This window comes from Grampus griseus (assembly GCF_964374135.1).
Source record: "Grampus griseus genome assembly, chromosome: 1".
In the NCBI taxonomy this organism is placed as follows: domain Eukaryota; kingdom Metazoa; phylum Chordata; class Mammalia; order Artiodactyla; family Delphinidae; genus Grampus; species Grampus griseus.
Window position 1 is genome coordinate 87,695,208 of NC_139017.1, and position 19,884 is coordinate 87,715,091.

A 19,884-nucleotide genomic window follows, 5' to 3' on the forward strand; every position below is an offset into this window, starting at 1 on the left:
AAGTACCCAGTTTAAAAAACAAAATAAATCCTTCCTTTATTGCCTCTTTGTGCTTATCAAGCCCTTTCTTACCCAGGGCTTACTCATCTGGCCCTCAGCCTACCCACTATACCAGTTTGAGTTGGTTATCCAGGAGAGATGAATCCAGGCAACCGTGAAGATGGTTCATCAGGGGATGCCAGTACCCTCCTCACCCAGCCTCTCTCCTAAAGAGATCGTGAGCTGAGGGCATATGATCAGGGAGACTCCCAGCTGCTTGTGCCCTTAAGTAAGAGGACAGGGGAGGGAGTTTCTATACTTAAAAAGAGAGAAATACTTTTGTTCCAGAGCTATAAGAAATATGAGCAGATGAAGCTATGGCTCCAATGGCTGGTCCATTTGGGGAAACAAGATGCAAGCGAGGGAGTAATATATAAACAAAGTGTGGGTATATTTGGCAAGTTTGAGGCAAGCAGAAAGGAGGGTTTGGGTACTCTATAAAAAAACAAAGATCTGAAATTCAAACTTCTTCTGATAAGGCCACAACGAAGAGATTTCCAGCAGTGGGTGTTGCAGGAAACTGGCACCCACATTGCCACAGGCTTGCAAGGTGATGTGCCCAGGTGAGGAGGCAGGTGAGGGAGGGCAGTGCCCCTCACAGGTCCATGTCTGGGCTTCCTGAGGATGTCTTCAGTGGCACCGAGTCAAATCCATCAGGAGTCCTCTGAAAGAGAGATGGTGACGGGAGCTGGCTGCTGCACGTGGGCAAGTTTGGGGAACAAAGGAGGGAAATGGAAAATAGGTGACAGAAGGAGCCCTCATGAAATTCCTGCTTTCAGTGGCTTTGTGGAAACATGGACCTAAGATATCCTCTATTCTTCTTGCTCCCTTCAGCCAGTCAAAGGGTAAGAAATATCTTTAAAACCCCTTGCTCTGCATCTGTGTTGAATTCTAGAAGTTCCAGAAAGACTCAAGCGTCCCAGGATAAATTGTTCTCCCATTAGTTAAAAAAAAAAAAATTCAAGGTCTAAGGAGGCCAAGGGAGTCACCCTGGAAGATCAGCACAAAGGGAATGAGATTCAGCCAAGTAAACACCTCCCCACCTTCCTTTCCTCGCCATCCCTCCCCACCCCATTTGGATGAACTGGTTCCGGGCAGCAGTGAGCTGTGGGCACTGGCAGAGTGGGGCTGCAGAGGGCAGCGGCCCTGTAAGAGTTGCCTGAATGTTCTCTGCTTGCCCCAGGCCCAGGCCCAGACATCCGTGGGACAGCACCCTCCAATGGCCAAAGGAGAGCCGCACTTCTATCGGAAGTTGATCCTAGAGATCACCTCTTCCCCTCCCTCCAAAAAAAAAAAAAAAAGGAAAAGAAGGGCAGGGGGGAGGGGGTCATGAATCTTCTTACAACATGGGTGGTTCAATACTTCTGGAAGTTAAAGGCCCAAACAGTCCATCCACTGGAGTGCATGTCGGGAGAGAAGGAGCCTAGTCAATAGCAGCCTTGGGCCCCAGGGGAAAGAGTATTGGTGTGGAAATACAGAAGGCAGAAGCCAGGATTCACAGGGTGGGGGGATAGAATAGTATGGAGGATGGGGAGCAGAGTAGTGGTCCCTGAACAGTGTGGGGTCATTCAGTATCCTAGGACTGGTATCTTCTCCAGCCCTCCAGGCTGACCTCAGTGCACTGGCCAGGCTCCCTACCTTGGAGGTGAATGATCTGATCTTCCCAAAGAGTGACTTCTTGCTGGTGAAGATGAGGTCATCCTCCACATCCTCGCCTTCCATGATGGCACAGCTGTCGGCTGCTGGCAGGTCACAGTCCTTGAGGGTAGCATTCATCACCAGCTTGGAGTATTTGTACTCTAGCCTATGAAACAAGGGGATGGTAGGGCCCCATTAAAATCTTGACTTCCTTGTGTTCTTTCAAAATACGACACACCTGTTCCCTAATATGGCCCAAGCCTCTAGGAATGGGGCACTCAAGGATGAGGAATTTTCCTCACTGGCAATTTTTGTCCACATTCCAAAATGTGGAATAAAAGGAGGGGATGGGAAAGACAAGACACCAAAATGTGGAATAAAAGGGAAAGGGAGAAAGGCTGGGCTGTAAAGAGATATTCCCATACCATGGGTAATGGAACTGAAGCATAGCAAAATGGTGTTGGGCTGGGCATATAACTAAGGAATCCGACTCCCAAGTCAGGGATCTTTTTCCTCAAGTATAGGTGTTTCTGTGATCTCAAAGCTTAATAGAAATAATGGAATTGTAAAGTCATTATTTTTATCATTAATAATAACAAATTAAGAATTCTCTTTGCTTTTCTTTTGAGAATCTAACAGCCCTTCACAGACTGCCATGTGATACCATCCCTGTTTAGGAGTCAGGATAACCAAGGCATACACTGGATAAGTGGCTCAACATAGCTCTGGCCAGAGTCACAGGGACTGTGGCCAATGCCAGAGAATAGCCCCATGAACTTATACTCTCAGATATTCTCTTCCCAGCTCAATGATCCAATCCTGGCCATCCCCAAACTGCAATACCCCATCATGTACTTTTGATTCTTTTTCCAAAAGTAACAGGTCAAGACGGTGAGCAGGATAGCAGTGCAGGTGCCTGCAGAGATGCCCACTTTCAGCCAGAAGTCTATCGTTTTGCAGATGGTGACTCTCTGCTCAGGCAGGGAGATGCCACGCGAGCAGAGCTTTGGTTCTCGCCACACATAAGTAGTCTTCTATCGGGGAGAAAAACAAGGAACTCAGATATCACATTCCCTTGTCTCCTGGGAAGTCCCCAAGCAGGGACACCTACCTGGATCCCGGCCACGCAGCTGCTGACGATAGCGTGGTAGTCAGCAGCTGAGCAGAGTGGGCAAGCGGCCACGCTCTCCCACAGGAAGTGGAAGTTACAGCCATCACAGGTCCCATCGGAGCATGTGCTAGCAGAGCAGAAAGGAGACATGAGCGCACACTCGCAGGACTGCTGGGAAGATCTGGCTGGAGTCCTGGCGTCTCATAACTTGCCTGATCTGTCCTCTCCTTGCCAAACTGTTAGCTCCATCAGGATCCTTCCAACTAGTCCTTAACCCAGGTATCGCTCTCCGATTTCCCTGATGATAAGAGGCCTTTCTGGCCTTCACCAGGGCTCCCACCCTCTGCCCGTTTGTTTCTGCTGACATCCGATGAGAACTAATGTAAGCTGTCTGAGCTCTAGCATAGCTGCCCAACTAACCCCTCAGAAGCTCCTGTCCAACCCATGGACATGTGACATTTTGCAAAAGTCACATGCAGCTTCCTGCAGAGGGTGGAGGTGGGGGGCAGGGTTCAGGAATGAACTTCAGGTCACTGCTATCTGCAGTGTACTTTACTGTAACGTTTGCAACAAGAATAGTGATCTTACACTTTGACACCACTGCTGGGTCAAAATGTGCTGCTGGGCTCCCCATCTCCCTGATCAGTTATTGTCTAGGAGCAGAATTTCCCAAACCATCTTCCTCAAGACTGGTACCCCTCAAGATGTTAGTGTTATGTGAAAAAAAGGAAGGTTGGCGGGGGAAGGGTACTGTAATCAAATTAGTTCAGGAGTCCTCAATTTAGTGCACTCAGCTATTAAACTCAGAATAGGGTCTTCCAGCTGTAGAGAGATTCCGAGGATTCCCTAAACCTTTACTAATCCTAATGATAATAGGAAGTAACCACATCTGAGAAAGACATCTGGGGAAGTCCTCAAGTCTTATTATCTCATTTAATTCTCATAACAGCCCCCTGAGGGAATATATTACTATCCCCATTTTACAAATAAGGAAGAAGAGGCCTAGAGAAGATAAGAACTGTATCCATAACAGAGCTGGTAAGTGGAGGAGGGGAATCGAATCTGGCTCTCAGCCCCAGCAGTTCGTCACTTTGCTAGGCAGCTGCCCCTATAATGGTCTGTGAGTGTGAGGGTAGCTTTGACCCTTCCTTCTGCTCCATTCTTGACATCTAAAGACTGAGGGTTTGGAGCCATGACTGTGTCCCCAAGAACCCATTAATGGATCTCACATGGTTTTCTCGTTTGCTCTTTTGCAGTACTCTTTGTTTGGTTCTTGGGACGTTATGAGGCCAAGGGAGGGAGACTTTGTTACATCCCTTTACCTTGGCAGCGACAGACTTCCAGGAGCAGGTTTCAGCAGACTGCATCTGACGCGGATGGTGGTTGATCTCCCAGAACTGCAGGACTGGGTCACATCATTGGACCTGCAGAGAAAGCAGCCCCCATGGGGGAACGAGTCACTCATCTGTGTCATTGGAGAGCCACTAAGTAAAGTCAACATGGAACGGTTCCCTCACTGGGGAAGTCTGGACTTGGGCTGTGGCCTGACACACAGGAGAGTGTTGGGGTCAGGGAGATCTGGTCAAGGGGAAATGCACTGGTCTAGGAAAGGCTAGCAGATGCACAACACTGGAGCCTCCCTTAGGCAGGAAGGGTAGTCCGCCACAGGTCATCCAGTATTCCTCCCTGCCACCAGAGGCAGACCTGCCCCAGGAATACCCAAGAAGCTAGGATGGGGAAATCCCAGCCTTTAGCGCTCATTGCTGGGCAGGTCTGCTAGACCTTGGAAGTGGTCTGGCTTGATAAGTAGTAGGTGGCTAGAGAGGGAGGGACACCACAGAGATTGCGGAGGAGCCCTGGGTTTCACTTGCATTAGCCTGGCCTCTCATTTTCACCTATAAAAGAAGATCACGTCCGGTATTCCCAAGGGCTCCGGGTGGAAAAGTTCAGCTGGGGAGGTGATTCCGTCCAGAGTCATATCTGTTGTCACCCCTGCCAAATTAGAGCTCCTAATTAGTCCTCACTAGTAGCATTTAGCTGGCAACCACTTCTGTTCTTTCAATACCTGTCCACATCCCACCTTCCTTCATCTCATCACATCCTTGAGTGGCTCATGAAAGGGTGAAACAAAGGTTTGTCAGTGGCCGCAGGAGCATTTCGTACCCCAGGATGGAATAGGAAACAGAGGTCAGGAGGTTGGGCCCCTCACCTGGGACCTTTTACCTCAGAGCCTGGTAGGCTCACTCTCTCTTACAGACATGCTCAGACAGGCGAGAGCAACTGTGTTACTCACCGATAAGCCGATCTGCGAGGCTAACAGGCTGCGAGGACACTCCGGCCTTGTAGCCTGTCACCTCCGGGGGAATGATGACCGCCTGGCACACGTAGGCTGTGATGGATTTGGAGAAACCTGACTCACCCTCAGGAATCCGGAGGTCAGTGACATTGTCGGTGCACACGGACATTTTCTTACCCTGGGCAGGGGGATGTGGGGAGGAAGTAGGAAGGAATGAGTGATCACAGAAGAGCTCCCAGAAGGGAACAGGGAACAGTTTTTCCGTGTCTAAAATTTCAACTTTCTAAGAGTGTGTTGCAGTGGAACGATTCATCCCAGTTCTAATTACAAGACAGATTTTAAAAGATAAAAAGTTAAGAATAAGGCCTAGGTGTCCTAGTTTCCGGAACTCTGGTTCAGGGATCCCCAGTCTTTTGTTTCCTTGGAGTCACCTGGGAGCCCTATATAAGCAGTGCTGTGAAGGCGGCAACTGATTTGGAGATCTAATCTACCAGCCCACCCGTTAAGGGCCTTCCTTATCCTAGTCAGTTTTCTAGGCAGATACTGAAATGTGTAACTAATCCCATGAAATTTATCTGGACCTCTGGCCTGCTTCCCATTCCCTTTCTGTGTCTTCCTTGGAGCTGTGATTCTACCATACTTACTTTGGAAGCACCTTCCAGAGTGTCCTGGGGGTTAAAACAGACCCCATAACCAGCCCTCTCCCTGCCTTGAGGTAGGACATCTTAGGATCTACTGGACCCTATTCCATTTGAAAATATTTATTGGGTTTCCCTGGTGGCGCAGTGGTTGAGAGTCCGCCTGCCAATGCAGAGGACATGGGCTTGTGCCCCGGTCCAGGAAGATCCCACATGCCGCGGAGTGGCTGGGCCCGTGAGCCATGGCCGCTGAGCCTGCGCGTCCGGAGCCTGTGCTCCGCAACAGGAGAGGCCACAGCAGTGAGAGGCCCGCGTACCGCAAAATAAATAAATAAATAAAATATTTATCAACAGAAGAAAGATTGTTTCTCCTCCAGTCTTTAACAACCCATACTGTATAGAATAGAACTCTGGAAGATGGAGGGAATTGAAACTCCTTCCTCGAGATTTTGTAATAGAAGAGATATTGAGATACTGTTCCTTTAAAAATTCTTCAAATTTGGGCTTCCCTGGTGGTGCAGTGGTTGAGAATCTGCCTGCCAATGCAGGGGACACGGGTTCAAACCCTGGTCTGGGAAGATCCCACATGCCTTGGAGCAACTGGGCCCGTGAGCCACAGCTACTGAGCCTGCGAGCCTGGAGCCTGTGCTCTGCAACAAGAGAGGCCGCGACAGTGAGAGGCCCACGCACTGCGATGAAGAGCGGCCCCCCGCTCGCGGCAACTAGAGAAAGCCCTTGCACAGAAATGAAGACCCAACACAGCCAATAAATAAATAATTCTTCAAATTTATGAAATATGAATATATAACATGTTTGCTAATATAAGATCATTTGTTCAATATTTTAAATTTAAGTGGACCTAGCATTTAGAATGTAGGATTTTCAATATGATAAATTTTATTACAAATAGAGCTAAGTTGCTAAATCTGGTATCTCAGTTTATTTTCAAGATTGTAAGAAATAGGTAAAGAACATGAGAACAGAAAGGAAGCTTTAGATTATATAAGAATAAGGGAGCAAAGAAAAGAAAACTCACAGACTCCGCAAATTCCCATCTTCTCTCTCCCAACTCACTGACTGAAACTTTTGCTGCATGGGGCTTGCTTTAATCAGTCTCAATTCCTGAGTTATCACTGTCACTTCTGAGGCTTTAACTTCTTCAAAGACTTCTTAAAAACAAGATAGAGACATCTGTCTCTAATCTTTCACAGATTAGTTTATTTCTTGGCATGTTCTCTCTATAAACACAAATCAACTTTTTTGCATGCTGCAGAAGATGGGTAGAAGCTTTGTGGTATAAAGACCTAACTTCCACACACAGTCACAGACTAAATGCTCAAGACGCTTTTTATTTTGCAACATTTGAAATTACCTTTCCAACCGCTAATCCTGGCCTGTTTGTAATTTAGTCAAGTGCAGTGGTGGTGTGATTATCCTTTACATTTCTGCCTCTGAATTTTGCATCCAAAATATTTGCAGCAGCCCGAAATGCTGATGGTAACATGTACTGTCAGCAAAGATACATGTAGATGAAATAAAGAGTAATTTATTTTATTCAGCCTCTAGAAAATGAAAGGCAAGTGTCATGATTACTGAAGACTGCTTTCTTAAGGAAAAAAAATCTTTCTCCTGCATAGTTTTTTTTTTTAATTGAAGTATAGTTGATGTATGTGCATAATTTTTATGTAATCATTTTGAGAGAATAAAGGTCAGGGAGGAGTAAATGTACACCTTATTTTATTTTATTTTAATTTAAAAAAATTTAAAAAATTTTTTCGGCTGCACCACACGGCTTGTGGGATTTCAGTTCCCCAACCAGGGATGGAACCCGGGCCCTGGCAGTGAAAGCACGGAGTCCTAACCACTGGACCGCCAGGGAATTCCCTACACCTTATTTTAAACACGTTCGTTTTCGTAAATGTTTATAATCCAGATGATTTGATTTTAGAGGAGAAAGTCCTCCGGGAGAGTAATAATCATTAAAAAACCTTTGAATCTCCTCAATCCTCTGCGATCTGAACCTCCCGTGTCCTCTGGCCTCTGATCCGCTGGCGCCCCCTTTCCGTTCTCACATGGTCAGTACCTGCACAGCTTACCTGGTTTCCGCAGAGACTGAAGGTAAAGTGGTGGAAATATTTCAGCCCTTTGGAAGTGAAGCTTGGCCCTCCAGCCAGAGAGACGGTGTTTTCCAAAGCCAAGAAGTTGTAGTCAAAAGTCCTGGTCGGAGTGCTGACTGAGAAGGTACAGTCATTGTAGCACAGGGAGTGGATCTGAGGGGAAAGGGGTCCATCAGGCCGGCTGCGCAGGCAGGGCCTTGAAGAGGCCCCACGGAGAGTGGCAGTCTCTCTCCCCAGCCTGGTCCAGCCCACGCAGGGTGAGAGAAGAGGAAGTATGGATTAGGTGTGGGCATTAAAAGATGCAAAACAGGGGCTAGTGTGGTTATGTACATCTTGCCATTCAATTATTAGCACATATATGATGTACAAACCCAAACCTCTTATTTTTCAATAGGTAGTTGGGTCAGATTCTGTAGCCTTGTTCCTATGCCTAGATTATAAAACTCTCTCAAGACACAAGATAGCCCTTCTTACTTTCAAGCAAAAGACAACAAGGTGCTAACTGGAAGAAGGGTGTCCAAGATGGCAGAAGAGAAGCTACAAGCCTGGTCCCCCTCCCCCATTTAAAAGTCACTGAACCCCAGATTACTTTTTCCCAGGCTCTCTGTAGGAAACTGAGCCATAAACCCCTTTCTTGCTCCTTTTAAGGTCCCCAGGCAGCAGCGGCCTTACACAACTGTCAATCCCTCCCACAGCAGCAGAGGGAGCCCTGGGGGAGGAATTTTGTGGCAAAAGTCCAGGGTGCCCCAGAGAGGTTGCCAGGGGTCTGCAGAATTGATGCACTTATTGCACAGCTGAACTGAGCAGCATCTGCAGACTGTGTAAACAATGTCTTACAAATGTGTGTCCATGTGGTTGTGATTAGTAAAATTCAAGTTCACTTAAAAGCATTAATGAATAACTAAGAGCTTTTGGTCATAGTATTTTCTTAGATTCAGGAAGTGCATGGGGGAAACAGCACTGCTGCTCCGCTTTAGAAGAAACTCCTGGGAAAGGAGACAGCAATATGCCAATTAACCATATGTCCCAGCAAAGGTGGGTTACCCTCCCCACAAAGAGGAGGCAAATTCCCATGATAACAGGCTGGACTGAAGTAGGCTGAATTTGAGCCACAAGTCCCACTACTCCTTCCCTTCAGGTCTCTGCACAGATGTCAAATAACCCTCTGGACCAGATGGTCACAGATCTCCCTTACCCATCCCCTGAAGATGAGACTCGCTCATGACTGAGGCCCAGACCCTGAAAACCAACCACTACAGCTAAGAAATCTCCATCTATGGTCATAGCCTGGATGGGTGTCCTCTAGGATGCCAACCTGGGCGTATACTAGGGGGGGTGGTCCTTGGGTATTAGCCCCTCAAGAACCCCACCCAGGACCCGGCACCCTCTGAGGTGGCCCATTCAGAGGGCCAAGGTTATGATGTACAGCCAACTGCTGGCACCTCGTTGCTCTTGGTTCCTGGACCGCAGGTCACGCAGGCCTGGGCGCCATAAGGCTGGTGGGCTTTCAGGATTGTGTTAGGGGGGCAGGAGCGGCAGGTTCCTGAATCCTGATCAATATAGTAGCCAGCAGGACAAGAGGTGCAGGAGGAGCCTATGTCAGAGGCTTCCAGGGCACAAGGACGGCAGTAGGAAGCCACGCCATCCATGACATTGGTGACATTGATGGAGTAGATCTTGGCGACATCACTGGTATACTTTCTTCCCTGGAAACAGAGACAAGAGGAGAGTGGGCCAAGTTCTGAGCAGTAGCAATTGAGTGCTCTGGAAATAGTAAGAGTATGACTTAATACTTCTTATCCTGTGATACTTGAGAAAAACCTTTAGAAACATCCTATTCTTTTTACTCACTTAACAGTAACTATGTACATTTTGTGTCATTTTACAATAAGACTGAACAATTTAAATGACATATAAAAATATTAAGTACCGTGGGGAAATATGCAGTAGATGCTCATATTTTTTAAAAAAGCAGTTTTTTTCCTTATAAAAGAAAAAATAGTATTTGTGGAGAAATAAAGACTGTATAGGAGATACTTCATATGTTAACTGGGTTATCTCTGGGTAGTAGGATTATGGGGGATTTTCTTCTTTTTGCTTATTTCTATCTTTTAAGTTTTCTCGCAATGAAACTACATTATTTTGAGTTGAGAAAATACAACAAAACCAGAGTTATTATTATTAAAAACAAGAGCAGGGACTCCCTGGTGGCGCAGTGGTTGAGAGTCCGCCTGCCAATGTAGGGGACGCGGGTTTGTGCCCCGGTCCGGGAAGATCCCACATGCCGCGGAGCGGCTGGGCCCGTGAGCCATGGCCGCTGAGCCTGCACGTCCGGAGCCTGTGCTCCGCAACGGGAGAGGCCACAACAGGGAGAGGCCCGCGTACCGCCAAAAAAAAAAAAAAAAGAGCAGGACTGAACAGGGTATACCAGGTCAGGAACCACACATGTCCTCAGGGCAGGTCTGCTGAGGAGGGACAGGTAATTTTAAGAGTTTAGAGTGTCATTTTCCCCTGGAAGTCATTTAGCTAAGGCTAGGTGCTCCTCAGGGGCTGGAATAGGCGTTCTTTGCTTGACTCCTTAGGAGTCTTCTAATCCCTGGATTCTGAAGCTCAACCTCATACTTAAGCTAATGCAGGAATCCTTCCAGGTTCAGAGGTCTCTTCTGGGCGCTGAGCATCTGAGTAAGGGGAGGAGCTTACTGTCTCATGAAAAGAGGTTCTCTGGAAGGCCCAGGTGAAGCTCATGGTAGCGTTCTCCTCAATGATGTAGGTATAGGACTGTTTGCCTTTGGAACCTCTCCACGTCTCCACAGGACTGTTGGTCCTAGAATTCATACCCTGAACCCAAGACAGATAAGTGAAGAAGGCATGATGGCTGGGTGGCTGGTGGGGAGAGGATGCCCATACCGCTGCCATCCTGGGGGCCATCACAGTGGGTTAGACCCATATTAAACGGTGCAGTCCCTGACAGACAGTCAGGCCCTTCCTCTGCGAAATCACTGTAAGCAACGGTGTCAGTTATGTTGATACCCCGACAGGGCAGAGGGGCCAGCCCTCCCAATAGTCCCTGGAAGCCCCAAAGCAGGCAAAGAGAACGTACCACCATGAAGTAGAGCTCGCAGTTCACAGAACAGATGGTCTCAAAGACAAACGTGATCCTGGCCACCTCTTTATTCTCTGTGTCTGCCATCACTGACTGTGGAGGTCTGTGGGGCAGAAATCAAAAGTCGGTTCCAGAGGCAGACAGTGCTTATTGAAGAGCCCAGATGGCAGCAAAGGGTCTGCTGGGGGACAGGATTAAGTTCTGAGTATGTTGGAAAGAGCATAGACTAAGTCCAATTCTGCCACCCTAGCTGTGTGAACTTGACCTAGACAAACTATAGTTTCCTCATCTGTAAAACGGAGGTAATAATCTTTCTTATTTACCTCCCATCATTGTGGTAAGATCCGAAGGCATAACAGATGTGGAAGTGCTTTGTAAAATGCTGTATAGCCTCACCAGCAGAGTGCGGTCTCCAGACCCACTGAATCAGAATCTGTGCATTAACATGATTCCCAGGTGACTCATATGCACGTTAAAGTTTGAGAATCATCACTATCATAAGATGTCAATTGTCTGCATTTGCTCAGCAGCTCTCTCCCAGGGATAGTGGGGTTTTGCCTGGATCGAATTAGCAGGTACTTCAACTTGTTTCTTTTTTTTTTTTTTTTTGCCATACGCGGGCCTCTCACTGTTGTGGCCTCTCCCGCTGCGGAGCACAGCCTCCGGACGCGCAGGCTCAGCGGCCATGGCTCACGGGCCCAGCCGCTCCGCGGCATGTGGGATCTTCCCAGACCGGGGCACGAACCTGTGTCCCCTGCATCGGCAGGCGGACTCTCAACCACTGTGCCACCAGGGAAGCCCTCAACTTGTTTCTTTAACAAGGTTCTCAGCTGGTCCTTCTTTGGAGAAAGAGACAGCCATGCCCGATGGGTGGGGATGGCAGGGGGGATAAGTGGGGTGAGGAAGTGCTTTACTGCTATAATCATATTTGCAAATTGAAAAGTACTTTGGGGAGTGTTACCTCCCAAAAGTCTAAAAAGTTTGCTTACCTCATAAACATGGGATATAGCTGTTCAGCTCTGAGTAATGTAAATTAAGGGAAGGGAAACCTTTTGAGCAACCGCTGTGGCTGAGCACTGTGCCAGGGATGGAAAGGAGGGAGCTTGAAGGAGGGAATGGAGAAGCCAAATTTGCAACTGGGACGCCGATTCAGTGGTTCCCCCTGACCTCTAAAGCACATATAGGCAGAAGAGTTCACTTTGACTTTGGAAATCCATTTATGGCTTTTCTTTTGGCTTTGGCCATTTGCTTGAATTCTGAGGACCTCCAGTTCCTGGCTCCTCCCTACACAGTGGTGCTAACCGATGGGCTAGAAGAATCATCTCAATCTGAGTTAGTCCAAAATCACAGACTGTCAATCCCTCTTGTTTTACAGACAAGGAGCCTAAAGCCTATAGGGGCACAATGGCTTTCCCAAGTTCACGTAGCCAGTAAGTGGCAAAGCTCAAATGCCCTATCTCCCAGTCCCGTGTTCTTTGCACTGTACCACCCTGCCTGTATTTTTTTTAATGGCAAACAAATTGCTTATTATCCTAGGTCTTCTTGGGATATGGGGATAAATATGATAAGAACAATCCCTCCCAAGCTTCTTGCCCCAAATAAAGATGAACTGTCTATGGGCACCCCTGGCCCTATTTTTTACAGGTTTTTAAAATCTTATCTGATGCTGTGAGGAGGAGGAATTCAAGTAGCATGTGGCCAAATGATGGGAGAAGCTAGACAGGATGAGAGAGCAGTAGGTAATCAGCATGGGCAGCAACTAAGAATGAGTGTTAGCATTCAGGTTAACTTTATCAGACCATAACCATGATCTCCTCTGTTCTGAACTGACACTTCCACAAGCCAGAAGCCTTCTCCTCTACAACACTCCTAGCTATGTGGGACCTGGATGTGGCCAAGGGTGGTATGGGCTTCCCTTTAGCTTTGTACTCCTCACCTAAATCCTGGCACAACCAGAGTGAGGATCATGAAGTCATTGTCTGAGGCTCCAACAGCTGTATAAATGTGATCACCAGCCACCTCCCAGCCTGGAAAAGGAGAGGGAAGAGTTAATGCCCAGTGGTCTTGGGTGCAGGGCAAATGTGCACCCAGATGACACTCTGGAAGAGAGATAACACCGTCCTTTGAGGCGTTCAGAATCACCGCCAAACAAACCATGTTACTTCTCTGGCTACTTTGGTCAAAGTCTCTGAAACTCTCAGAGCACGGCCTTTGGAGTATGTACACATTGTTTCTAGTTCTGTTTCTGTCTCTAAAACAAAGGCTTGGCAGAATATATATTATATGCCCATGGGCAGTGGAGCATGCAGGGGAGTGCATGGCACGATTAGCTCATTTTTCTCCAGACATCCCTATTATGAAGAAACGTGAGGTGGGAAGAGCCCCTGTGGCAGTGCATCGAGCTGAAAGCTCACAGTCAGGAGGGAGGCAGTTACCTGTCATGCCCTTGTACTCAAAGTTGATCCCACTGAGGACGGTCGTTTCCATGTTCGTGGGCAGCGTGTTCCACCATTTGTATTCGAATCCCACGGCAGGTTCGGTCCCCGCTGGGCAGTGGCTACAATCTGGGGGAGCCGTAAGATCCACGCATTCAGCAGGAAGGCCACAGCCACCCTTACTGGAGCTGCTGTCACACAGACAAGTGGCAACAGAGGTGGGCAGCCCAACAAGAGGTGGTGCTGAGCACCGTTGCACAGTGACATCAAGCTGACTTGAAAGCATTCTGACGATGTTATTTAACAAACTCAGGGTGTAAACACTGACCCTTCATTATCATATTCCAATTAGGCTACTGGCCCATCAAATTATTCATTTTAAAGCTTAAACATATCCTCTGGTCTGGTACATATAGTTAATATTGTTTGTCACATTGTTATCCTCAAATGCCTTCACATTCATAGGTATACAAAACCCCCCAACTCCCTTTTTGCAGAGTGGCTTACAAATCCTGATTGTGTCAGTGTGGCCATCCCAGCTCCCTAAACCTTCTAGGTAGTGTCCCTGCCACATGCTGGAAGCCTCTGATGTGAGGATTGGGTCCCTTCAGGCCTGAGTCACATTCAAAGTTGGAATGAGGAGGAAGGTCGGCAGTTCTCAAGTATGACTCGGACCTACAGACAGGGCCCACCCTGACCTCTCTTCTCCTGAGTATGGACCTCAGAGGTGGCCTGGCCCTTCCTGCCTCCCTTGGAAAGACAGAGCCCGTGTTCAGCTGACACTGGGAGTGCCCACGTGGCCCACCCATGTGGGTGGCGTGGGAAGGGACGCGAGGCAGGGAGTGGGGTGGGGGAGGGGTTACCGGAGCCATTGGAATAAGAGCCATAAGGGCAGGGCTCGCAGGTGCTGCTGTTGGTCTTGAAGAAACCAGGGTTGCAGGGTGGGCAGCGGGTCTTCACGCCAGAGGCGGGCAGCTTCACTGCCCCCTCCAGGTCCTCACTGCAGATTTTCGGCTGGGCCCATTTGTACATGAGCTGTGTCTGCAGAAACAAAGCACGACTCAGCCTTCCTGCATGGGATTATCTTCAGGAATTTACCTTGAGAGTGGGGGGATTCTGGGCTCCAGTGAAAGCTCCACCACGGTGGGGCACTTTGTTTTGGTCACCGATATACCCCAGGCCCGTCGCCTAGCGCCTGGTACAGGGTCATGCTCAATAAATATCTGCTGAATGCATGTTGACTGAATGAAGAGGGATAGACCTAATGAGGACTCGTGTGTCAGATGGAATGGGGGGACCAGTTGCCTCCAGAGAAAGCTCTGATTCCAGTGTAGAATCTTATTCCTACCAATGTCACAGGAAAAGCCGCCGGTGAAAATCCCAGAACACGAAAAGGCATGGAGTAGAGGTGGCTTATGTAACCCCTGGGGAGAAGAGAGGTTGGCTGAGGTGCCCCAGTTTGTCTTCCAAGTGTTTTCTTTGCTTTTTCACTTATTCAGTAGGCATCTATAGCAAGTCTAATAGATCTATGTGACTCAGAGACGAAGGACGTGGCCCCTGCCCTCAAGGAGCTCACCGTCTAGCAAGAGCACCAAGCACATAATAACAATCCCCATGGGGGTATGGACACTACGTTCTCTGGGACATCCAGGCAAGAGGAATGATGTTGGTTAAAGAACACAAACTTCCAGTTATAAGATCAGTAAGTTCTGGGTATCTAAGGTACAGGTGATTAGAGTTAATAATACTGTATTATACACTTGAGAGCTGCTGAGAGAGTAGATATTAAACATTCTCACCACAGAAAAGAAATGGTAATTATGTGACCTGATGGAGCTGTTAGCTAGCTCTATGGTGGTCATCATCTTGCAGTATGTAAGTGTATAAAATCAATACATTGTACACCTTAAACTTACACGATGTTATGTGTCGGTTATATCTCAAAAAAACCAGGGGAAAAAGGCAAGAGGAACGGCCAGCCACCAAGTCAGTGAACAAGAGAAGCATTGTATCTGTCACTTATTAGGGTCGTCCCTAGTCTTTTGATGGAGAAATTGGATAGAGAAGAGGAGATGAATTACAGGAGGCCTTGGTGAATCAGGGGTGAGGTTGGGCAGTGTGAAGCTTCCCGTGTGGCCCTCGGGCAAGTCAGAAACAAAAGGATTGCATTGAGGTGATGATGCAAATGCTCTGTGTAGCATACCATACATGTGAAAAGGTGGGTGAATAAAGCATCGGTCCATTTTATTAAGGATAAGAAATGACAGGGTCTTAAAAGGGTCCCGTGCTGCCTGCATTGAAGGTGAGCCCTGAGACAGACAACTCTTCTCCCTGCTCAGCTCAGCCTTTCTCCCTGTGAAGAGCAGCCAGTGACCAGAGACCTGGACTAGTGCTCTAAACTTATCTCAACTGGCTTGTCTCCTTGAGTCTCATAGAGAGAAAGGTCTGGGGAGCTGGTAGACTGATTTAGACCATCTCTTGGAGCAGCACACTCAGCAGCCCCAGTGGATTGGCCATCCTGGTCCCTGAGAAAGCACTGAGGCACAGCAAAGGCCATAATAGGAGTCCCTTGATATTAAAATACAGCTTAGAAAACAAAATCCCAAGCAGAACCAGTGTGGGCCTGAGGGCTGAGGCTTCTGTAAAGCAATCCTGGTGACTGCATATCCCTGGGCACTCCTCACCGTGTATACTCCAGGGCTCCTCCCTGAGCTGTGCTTTGGCGGGGCTGCAAGGTGCGAGCACTGGCTCTGGCCCCACTCAGCATCTAAAGACCCTCAAGGTGATCAGGGGAGGGCAGGCACCCAGGCTTGCAGGCATCAGAGCACACGACGGATCTAGAATGCCTTGGTCTAAGCCGGGAGGGGAAAGAGTGGGGCAGAAGGAAGCAAAGACAGCCACAATCAGCCACATGTCATGCCCTGGAGGGAGAAGAGGGGCAGGATTGTCCTCATTTAATCAGTGGGTCAACTGAGGCCAAGGACATGACAGTAATTTTTACAAGGTCATGCAGAACACCAGACACTACAGAACGGGGTCTAAGGTGCAACTGACAAGATATATCATTTCGCCTGGCTGCTAGGGAAGGGGATTTTGCTCGAAACATGAGGGTGGGGTGGGGCAGTGCGGGGGCAGTAAGAGATGACTATAGAAACAATCACCGTAAAGGATTGGACTTTATCCCATGCTTAATTAGCAAAAAGAGGATTCGGCCAGCCAGCCAGCCAGGAAACATTTATACATCCTAATAGCCAAGCATATGCTTAGCGCTGAATGATGCAGAATTCCCCACTCCTGTTTCCTGAGAGGCTCTGATTTAGGGATATAGCAGCAGTTCATTCAGAATGTCTAATCTGAGACAGATCTCTCCACTTGTGCCCTTGAGCCCTCCCTGCTCATTTACTGTTGTTCCTCGAAGTCATCCGGCACACACCTGCCCCCTCTACACCTGCTGCGTGCCCCCTGCCTGGAGAGCTCCCCTTCACCTCACTCAGATGTCTGCTCAAATGTCACCTCCTCACAGAGGTCATCCTTACCCTCTCTAAAATAGCTCTGTCATTCTTTATCTCCCAATCCTGTTTTATGTTTTTCTTCCTACCACATACCACCATCAGACGTATGACTATACACCCATTTGTTGTCTGTCTGTTGTCTCTCCCTCCACTTGCTCCCCAACAGGAATTAAGCTCCACGAGAGTAGACGTTCCCTTGGTTTTGTGAGCTGCTGCACACCTAGCGCCCAGCACAGTGGCTGGTTGTACATGTGAACAAATGACCTCCTCTGAAACGCCTTCCCTGCTCGCCACCCCCCATCCTGGTCACTCCTCTTCTGGGTTCCCCCAGTGCCCTGCACACCGTAAGGCCCATCTTCCTTGTCCCTGCCCTCCCCCACAGGACTGTGAGCCTCTGAGGGCAGGAGCCCTTCTCGCTCAGCTCTGATTCCCCAGCTGGAGCACAGTGCCAGGCGCAACAGCTGATGCTCAAAAAATGCCTGTTGACTCAATGGCAGAGCAGACTACAAAGGAAAGTCTTTCTGAGGCAGAAAGCCTGGGGGCAACGAGGGAGCCAGCAGAGACGGAACAAGTCAGGCCATTCTCCAGTGAGCCAGGAAGTAGGAATCATCCCCTTTGCCAGCCCACAAGAGCAGCGCCGAGGGGCCAAGTCTGATGAGTTCCATGAAGAGATAAGTACGCGTGGACAGGCAGCCATTGCCCAGGGGGTGAAGCAAATGGAAGAAACCGAGGAAAAGAAAACGAAGGTGTTTTTCGAAACAGAGCCTATGTGAATAAGCAGCAGAACAAATGTGGCAAAAACAGCTTCTGACCTGAAAATAAATGAGGTCATCTCGTTTTACTTCCCCACTGGCCCCAGGGTCACTGCAGAGGTCTGTGGGGTTTTCTGGGGTGCCAGCATCACTGGCCGCTGGAGGTCCGGATCTGGCAAAGCCCAAGGAGCAGGCAAAGGGGCCCCATGACCGTGCTACCCACCTCTCCACTGGCATCACAGGCCGTGTGAGTGTAGAAGTAATCTTTGTCTGTGCAGGCTGGCCGCACTCTGCAGGTGGAGGATCCTTTTTCTAAATGGCAGATGCAAGGACAAATATTTGAAGTTAAAAAAGCAGAGCTCTTGACCACTTGCTTACGATGCTATAACGCCCCAGACCTTGGGGTGAGGCACAACACAGACATTGCAGAAAGTAGACAGTCCTGCACACCCACCTTCCCTTTGCCTGAGCAGCAACATTTTCGGTCCCTAAATCCCTGCTCAGATACACCCTTTGCGCCTCTCCCCGGTGCTGATGAGAAACCACTGGGCCTGCCCTGTGGAGCAGGGCATGGAGAGGTGGACTGGCCAAAGGACCAGCAAGGAGGGAGGTAGCCAGAAAGAGCATCTTGCAGGTTTACCACCAATTCCCTGGAACTCGCCATCTTCCAGGTGCCTCAGAACCCTGACTGTGCAGGTGGTTTTTCTACTCCTGAAGGGTTGAAGCAAAACATAGGAAAGCTAGGACAGTGCTTCATCCTCTTACTCCAATTCTGTCTCTGAATTGTCTCTTAATATACGCCTAGAATGAAGGGCTTCCACCTCTGTATTTCCGCTTCTCCATGCAGCGATCCTACGCAAATAAGGTGACGGTTTAATTCAACTCTTCCCACTTTCCCCACCCCCAGGCCTCACAGTACTCTCTAAGCTTTGACCTGAACTTAATGAAAAATGTTATTATCATTTTTATTTACTTTACTCTCTGTATGTTTTTTTTTAAAAAAAAATATTTATGTATTTATTTATTTCGGCTGCGCCAGGTCTTAGTTGTGGCATGTTTAGTTGCAGCATGCGAGCTTCTTAGTTGCAGAATGCAAACTTGTAGTTGCGGCATGAGAACTCATAGTTGCGGCATGAGAACTCGTAGTTGCGGCATGAGAACTCATAGTTGTGGCATGCATGTGGGCTCTAGTTCCCCGACCAGGGATCGAACCCAGACCCCCTGCATTGGGAGTGTGGAGTCTTATCCACTGCACCACCAGGCAAGCCCTTCTATATATTCTTCTTATATCTAGGTTAGTTCTGCTTTAACCCTATGAACCCCTGGATAGCAAGAACTATTTCAATGAATCCCTCTTTAAAGCAATGGATTTCATCTTTTTTGAATTACAAACCCTTTTGAGAATTTGAAAAAAAGACCTGTTTCCTATATCCTGAAAAATATACATACTCTATGCAAATAGTTTTTTTTAATTTCCAGGAGATCTACTTTCTCCAGAATAAAAACCATTGCTTTACAGAGTGCCAGTACAATACTGCTTACTACTACTGTCACCACTATTTCTAATGTGACTACTGTGTTACCTGCAGCTAAGCAGGTGATCATGGTGAGACCTCTTCTCTCTATTACCTGACAGGCAGTTTGGTAGAACGGAATGAGATTTTTAAGTCAGACCGATCTGGGTTTGGATCCTGCTTAATCATTTAGCTGCATCGCTTTCGGCAAGTTACTTAACCTCTCTGAGCCTTTGTGCTCTCACCTGTAGAGCAGGAAGAATAACATCTTCTTACTGGAGCCAGCACATACCTGACACATTGTAAGTAAGAATTTGCTAAGTGCTGGTAACTATTATCACCTGGGTTTGTGGGACTTATTTTTATTTGGTAGCTGTCATGGGATTTTTAATAAGGATTAGAAGTCCCCTTTCTCTTCCAGTTAAGGCTTATTTCTCAACTGGTCCCTTCTTCTTCCCAAGGCACCAAATGAGTTGCTAGATCGGGGAATCTCCTAGTTACCGCCTTGTTGGCCTGCATTGGGGAGTTCCCTCAATCACACATTTCCATGCCTCTTCTGTCCCCATCTTAATTAGCCTGGGCAAGAGGGAACTACTGGCTGGGAAACAGCTGGGGTCTTCTCAGCTCATTTACTTGGTTAACAAACAAAGGCCTATTTCAACATAGAGGGATCCAGGGACTCCTGGTTTTGACAGACTTGGCCAGGAGAAATTTGGGGGGAGATGCTGA

The 19,884-nt window shown here is 48.1% G+C and overlaps 1 protein-coding gene across 5 annotated transcripts in view; it reads right to left on the bottom strand.

The window, feature by feature from the left end:
- Window positions 1-524: 524 nt before the first annotated feature.
- ELAPOR1 (endosome-lysosome associated apoptosis and autophagy regulator 1) overlaps window positions 525-19,884 on the bottom strand; it is a gene marked incomplete at both ends in the record, with an annotated part of 68,162 nt that continues 48,802 nt past the window's right edge. Inside the window, 15 exons of one of the 5 annotated variants that reach the window (XM_082674524.1) lie at window positions 525-703; window positions 1,678-1,843; window positions 2,533-2,711; window positions 2,789-2,915; window positions 4,111-4,212; window positions 4,684-4,780; window positions 5,082-5,262; window positions 7,819-7,992; window positions 9,282-9,545; window positions 10,540-10,677; window positions 10,940-11,045; window positions 12,879-12,969; window positions 13,378-13,506; window positions 14,241-14,418; window positions 17,865-17,953. In XM_082674524.1, coding sequence (XP_082530650.1) covers window positions 635-703; window positions 1,678-1,843; window positions 2,533-2,711; window positions 2,789-2,915; window positions 4,111-4,212; window positions 4,684-4,780; window positions 5,082-5,262; window positions 7,819-7,992; window positions 9,282-9,545; window positions 10,540-10,677; window positions 10,940-11,045; window positions 12,879-12,969; window positions 13,378-13,506; window positions 14,241-14,418; window positions 17,865-17,953 — 2,090 coding nt within the window. Of the gene's footprint in view, window positions 749-1,410; window positions 1,435-1,677; window positions 1,844-2,532; window positions 2,712-2,788; window positions 2,916-4,110; window positions 4,213-4,683; window positions 4,781-5,081; window positions 5,263-7,818; window positions 7,993-9,281; window positions 9,546-10,539; window positions 10,678-10,939; window positions 11,046-12,878; window positions 12,970-13,377; window positions 13,507-14,240; window positions 14,419-17,864; window positions 17,954-19,884 lie in introns of those variants that run through there. The other 4 variants (XM_082674523.1, XM_082674525.1, XM_082674526.1 and 1 more) reach the window with 4 other exon arrangements.